The following is a 6,217-nucleotide window of genomic DNA, read 5'->3' as shown; positions in this document are numbered from 1 at the left end:
GGGGGGGAGGGAGGGGGAATTTTTTTATTAAACTGTTAGACCATATTGAGCTTAAACAGGATTAAAGGGGACCCGGTTTACATCCCTAGAGGGTGAAGGCCTTGTTCTCGACCATAATAGCAATTTTGACCGACATGTTCCGTTCTGGACCAAAGTGGACACAAAAGCTACGTTTAAGGTGCAGGTTTTGAACCATTTATGCACTAATAAAGTGAATTCAGGTGCAAGCCGTCAATTTCCTGCAACGTTTGCTGGTGGAGCTGAACATAGCGAGGTGTTTATCCCGAGCACAACGCGACGCGCAGGCAGCTGGCCATCGCTTTCCTTCATGTGGGTGGTGGCGCGTGACTGTGTCGTGTGAGCCCAGGGGACGCACGTAGTACGTGCGTGCGTGCCGGCAACCCAATCACCTGCGCCGAACTGCGATCATCTGTTAGGGATAAGTACCAGGATGAACCTTTCCCCCCCGTTGAAAAGCCCAACCGGATCGCCGCCGTTCCTTTCCATGGAAATCTCTGGGTTTTCCGAGAGCGACGGAGAGCCACGGGGAGCAAAGAGCCGGCCGGGACGCCCCGCTGCCGCGCGCCCTCCCGGCACGCCTCCCTTTCACGCCGTTGCCCTCTCCGCATCCTGTCCCCGCGGGCGCATGCCGGGGTAGATAGATCGAGGCGTTACGCGGTTGCCGTTTGCCGTTTGCAGGGCCGGGCGATCGGCGGTTGGCTGGCGGCAATGGCGCGGCGTGCGTGCGCGCGCGCGCGCGCGATAGGCCGGTGGATTGGTGGTGGTGGCGACTGGCGACTTGTCGCCGCGCCCGATGGGCTCCCACCCGTGTCGGGCCGGGGGCCTCCGGCGAGCGACAGGCAAGCGGCGCGCACCGCGCGTGCGATCGACAGCGGAGGGACAGAAAGGTCGGCACCTGCCCCACGCATCTGCGACATGGAGCCATCCCCGTCACCTCCGTCCCCGGTCGTCCCCGGCCTCGTTCCATTATTACCAACTCCCGTTTTTCCTTTCCGCCATCGCCATGGATGATCCATCCATCGACCAAGGTCACGACAAAGCTCAGCTGCATCCTGCATGCACCAACCAGTTGATCGTCTGAGAGTGTCGTCTGCCGGACAATCAATTACCGGCGGGTGAATTTACTCACCGACTGCGACACACTGGCCCTCGACTGCAAGGCTTTCATATGACCACCTGCTCCGGTCCGGTGACTTGGCTGCCGGCCGGCCAGCGAGGGATCGACAGGGAAATTTCTGCGCGTCCATTCAAGTGATGACACCAAATTAACTGTGCTGTGCTTCACTCATAACCCCCGCTGTACATGCTCATTCATTCAGTCAGTCAGTGCCCCGGCCAGTCCCCACGCATTCTGCTTGCTTATTCACACACTAGGAAGCATTTACCTGTGCGGTGATATTTCTCCCAAACTTTTCTGAAGATAGCTTTTCCATGCATGCGTGTGTGAGAACTGAGAAGGAGAGCAATGGACAGTAGTGGGTGCAAACTGCAAAGCAAGCTTGTTCCCAGCTTTCAGAGACGGATGCACGACGCAGCAGAGATGGCATATCTGTTTTGGCATCGCATGGGTACTATAGCTACTACTGGCCGGTGATGCAACGCAACAAGTTGCAGCTGCATGCCCCTGAATGTTAGTTGGTGCTAATGGGAGCCTCCTCATCCTGTGAATGTGTGTCTCCTCATGGCATCTTGTCCCTGTTTGCATCATGCAGCATCCAAAAGGTGAAAAGATCCCTGCAGATCTCCACGGACAGCCTCTCTCTCTCTCTCTCTCTCTCTCTCTCTCTCTCTCTCTCTCTCTCTCTCTCTCTCTCTCTCTCTCTCTCACTCTCTCTCTCTGAATTAGTTTTCATTTATTTTCGTTCATCCAGGCAGAATGCAGGACAAGCACCTCCCTTGGCGCATTGCATCCTCTTCTCCTTGCAGACCAGAGCAGGACCAACACCCTGGTAGGCTGGTGGTGCTACCCCACTATATACACGTACGCATGTATGAAAAGTGTGCATATATAGATGTATGCGATCCTGTGCATGGTCTGCTCCATTTGGTTGCTTGTGTTCCTTGCTGCATGGAGGGCATGCATGCATGTACAGGCAGCCATTCCATGTACAACAGTACAAGCCAGGTGTGTCCTACTGCACCTGCACATCCGTGGCCTATTCCTCCAAAGGAATAATATGCGTGTCCACTGCTGGGTGCTTCCCCATTTTGCTTTCTTGTGTATATATGTACATGTACATGTACATGCATGCATATATACCAGTACAATGCCATTTTTGCTAGTCTATACACCAATAAAATATCATCGTCCTCATATCATTTGACCAGCCTGGTTCGCTAAGCCATCGTGCCAAATGACAAACTGGCTAAAAGACAAATTGCTGGGCCAATTAATTAACTAGTAATCTAGTTCATTTTTTAGAATAATCTACTCCCTCAGTCCCATAATGTAAAACATTTTCTGACACTTGGGAGTAGTTCTGATCAGTGATAACAAAACAAGAATTTGGTCAGGAGGCAGCCAGCAGCTAGAAGGAACAAACACAACATGTCTTCTTCTTTCCCATCATAATTTTTTCTGCACTTGAATTGAATTAAACCAAGTGGCATGCATACTTAATTACAGATGTAGAACTAAGTTTGCTTGATTTTCTTACAATTAGTTCGTTCCCTGCTGCATGGACGCATCCACCACCAGCATCTGCAGTTCTGCATGGAGACATATATGGAGGAAACCTTTTTTTTTTTGCGGGAACAGCCGCACGAACGACAGCCGCACGCGCGCTCTTCCTCCTAGCTACCTCAGCTAAGCTACCAGCCCACCATGCACCATCTCTGGCATTTTTTTGTTCACTAATTGTGTGTGTAGATCGATCCCTTGGCCGGCCGGTGATGGCCGGCGCCGATCTACGACGAGATCAGGTCGTCCGTGTGGTTGGCGGCGTCGTTGTCAGTGGAGATGGCGACCATCTTGAGCGCGGAGGCGCCGGTGGTGAAGGCCTTCTTGCGCACGCCCATGTACTCGGGCCACGTGACGGCGCGGTAGGCGGCGGGCGTGCCGGCCAGGGCCTCCCTGAGCGGCGCCACCTTGACGTGGGCGGGCGGGCCGAGGAAGTAGCCGAGCGATATCCGGTCGCTGTCGCGGTTGACGACGGCGCGGTGGTAGACGCTGTGGAAGCGGCCGTTGGTGAGGATCTGGAAGAGGTCGCCGACGTTGACGACCATGGCCCCCGGCACGGCGGGCACCGTCACCCACCGGTCGGGGCCGTGCCGGAACAGCTGCAGCCCGGGCACAAGGCTCTGCAGCACGAAGGTGAAGAAGCCCGAGTCCGTGTGCGCGATCAGGCCCAGCGCCCGCTTCGGGTCCGGGCACTTGGGGTACCTGTGAATCAACGACACGACACAACTCCGTGTCAACCGCCGCACCGACAATATATGCTTTGCTGCATGGTGGAGTACGTGTCGTCGTGGCTGCTGCCATTTGTATTCTATATATTGTACTTGTACTACTGGAGTAGTAGTGGAACGTACCAGTTGAGGTGCATTGTGGCGGTCATGGTCTCGGCGATCTTCTGCTCGGACTCGACGGCGGCGACCTGCTCGCCGGTGAGCCCGAGGGCCACCAGGAACAGCTCCAGCAGCTTGTCGGCCAGCGCGCGCATCTCCCTGTGGAACTCCTCCATCACGGCGCTGCACGTCGAGGAACACGACGGACGGCGTAAGTGTAACTGTGTAAGTAACTACTCCTACGAACGGACACACGCGGCTAGCTGCTGCCATAGCAGAACAGGAGTAACAAGTTTCGCGCGCGTGCATGCATGCATGGTCGGAGTCGGACACGTCGCCCCTTCACGTGTGTACGGACGGTTGGCCAGAGCCAGTTAGGTAGGTGCCGTACTATGACGTGTATATGCGCATCGGCGGCCGGCGTACGTACCAGAAGTGGCGGTAGTCGTGGCCGGCCTTGGGCCAGAGCTTGCGGAGGTCGGAGCGGAGGTTGGCCGGGGAGAAGGTGTAGCCCTCGGACCACATGCACTTGGAGAAGAAGGAGGAGATGGGCGGCGACCCGTAGCCGCACGAGTCGCCGGGCCGCCGCACGGCGCGCATCTTCTCCGACGCCGGCAGCGCGAACATGCCCGCGATCGCGGCCTCCACGCGCGCCAGCAGCTCCAACGGGACGCCGTGGCCCTCCAGGAGGAAGGCGCCCCAGTCCTGCGCCGCCAGCGCCACCGCCTCCGCCGCGCACGGGTCGCGCATGTCCACCACCGGCACCGCGTCCGGCCCTCCGCCCGCGCCGCTGCCGTCCACCACGGGGTGGTCGTGCAGCCCGGGCCACGCGTGCGTCTCCGGCACCCGCCGCGCCGCCCGGAAGTCGAAGTAGCGCGGGTCCTTGCTCAGGTGCGCCGGCGTCGGCATCCTGGCGGCACGTACGATCGGTCAAGCCAAGAAGGACCAAATCAACTCCCCGGCTGACTTTGCAGTACTAGCTAGGAGCTCGAGCTAGCGAGCAATGGTGGAGACGGATGGATTGAGGAGTGAGTGTAAGAACGAGAGAAGTACAAGGAGCTGTATATATAGGGGGAGAAGTTTTGGAGCGTAGCGGATTAGGAGCAGCCGAGCCAGCCGGAGGGGAATCCATCCATTAGATAATTTGATCGATTAACTAGAGAGAGAAAAAGATGAATATGCATTTGCCTGTTGGGATGAAGAAGATGATGAAACGTGAAGAGAGAGGAGGCTCTTTTGGAGGGATGTGGAGCGCACAAGGCCACCCGCTACGCAACACAAATCTAGCTGCCTGGCCTGGCTAGTGGCACTGGCGCCCAATTAATATACACAAACATAGAAACAAACACAGATGTAAAGTAAAGCGCCCCATCCAAATAATTGTATGTGGTAGACAGAACCCAAACCAAATTAATTAGTGATATGGTCCACGGGTAGAAGATCCGTTCATTCTATATCTACTACTCCCTCCGTCCCACGATACAAGAGTGTTTATGGGACGAAGGGAGTACTAGCTAATTGTGTGGGTTGTAAGGGGTTACATATTCTATTGGTTCAACATCAATCATGCTCGACGTAAATTTTACACCCATCATATTCTAGATTTTGGTTAGATTTGATTTAATTTGAGCATGAATAGAAAAATGCAAGTAAGGTTTTGATTTAGGTGGGAGGTGATCTTCACAGATAAATTTCTCTCAACATGCAACTATACATAAGAAAAAGCATACCTCGACTTGCAACTATGCATGGCAAAAGTCTATTCATTCTCTTATGCTAATTATATTCAAATAAATATTGTAGAGTTATAAAATAAACCATGTGTATTTTAATTTTCAATTCACCTATTATTATGCCACGGACTCCATAAAACCAAATCTCATTGAAAGTTTTGCAACCAATTTCGCAACAAATGTGGCATCATCTAGTTTGTGTGTGTAGGTGATCCATGGATAGAAAAGACGATATAGAGGCATGACGATAAGTTGATTTTCATCTAATATAGTTGACTACTGTTGATATGAGAGAGAGAGAGAGAGAGAGAGAGAGAGAGAGAGAGAGAGAGATATTCAATGTTGGTTATCTGCAAAGGGTACTATAAAATTTTGGGTGCGGTAGCAACCCCTCTGTGGTGTATGAGTAAAGAAAAACATGAATGCTGATTTAGACGTTGCATATAAGGCCGAAAGTACAGGATTTCCATTTTTCTCCCGTGTGGAGGAGGCCGAGCTACGAGCATGCTAAAGGGGCATGGATCTTGGTATGAATTTGCATATGACCATTACTTTCAAAGTTAACTACACTATGTGCATCACATTCTCTATGTTGTATCTCCTCGCAAGTCCTCCGTTTTCGGTTTTAGAAATAACGTTTTGGAGGTTATTTGATGCCTTCATAAGGCTGATCTAGTGAAAATCAAGAGGGAAGCAAACATAGTTGCACCTGAACCAATTGTTCGGCTTGTCATCGGGGTTGTGCATGATAAATACTTTGTGTTAAGAAGATGAAGCATGACAAGGCTATATGATTTTGTAGGGATAACGTTCTTTAGCGTTGATATTTTTTAAGACATGATTGTTCGTTGGTATGCCTTATTATTATTGCTTTTATGTCAAATTATAAACTATTTCTTTGAATCATTCCGACCTTAATATTCATGCCACAAAATAGAGATTACATGATAAACATG

General features: G+C 52.4%; 1 protein-coding gene across 1 annotated transcript; it reads right to left on the bottom strand.

Moving 5' to 3' along the window:
- Window positions 1-2,424: 2,424 nt before the first annotated feature.
- Window positions 2,425-4,550, bottom strand: LOC780607 (gibberellin 3-beta-dioxygenase 2-2-like). The gene is made up of 3 exons (NM_001428023.1): window positions 3,959-4,550; window positions 3,553-3,711; window positions 2,425-3,403 (listed from the first exon to the last, which is right to left on the bottom strand). Exons 1-3 carry the CDS (start codon window positions 4,435-4,437, stop codon window positions 2,929-2,931), a joined length of 1,113 nt encoding a protein of 370 aa, NP_001414952.1. The 5' UTR covers window positions 4,438-4,550; the 3' UTR covers window positions 2,425-2,928.
- Window positions 4,551-6,217: the final 1,667 nt, after the last annotated feature.

Source organism: Triticum aestivum, chromosome 3D, assembly GCF_018294505.1.
Source record: "Triticum aestivum cultivar Chinese Spring chromosome 3D, IWGSC CS RefSeq v2.1, whole genome shotgun sequence".
NCBI lineage: Eukaryota > Viridiplantae > Streptophyta > Magnoliopsida > Poales > Poaceae > Triticum > Triticum aestivum.
Note: the sequence above shows the minus strand (reverse complement) of the source record. Positions and strands in the feature narration are given on the sequence as shown.

Excerpts from the sequence above, each read along its gene's own strand:
- LOC780607 (NM_001428023.1), bottom strand. The coding sequence starts at position 4,437 with ATGCCGACGCCGGCGCACCTGAGCAAGGACCCGCGCTACTTCGACTTC. Across the intron at positions 3,712-3,958 it reads CACGACTACCGCCACTTCTG|CGCCGTGATGGAGGAGTTCC; the intron begins GTACGTACGCCG and ends CTCGACGTGCAG. Across the intron at positions 3,404-3,552 it reads GCCACAATGCACCTCAACTG|GTACCCCAAGTGCCCGGACC; the intron begins GTACGTTCCACT and ends GTTGATTCACAG.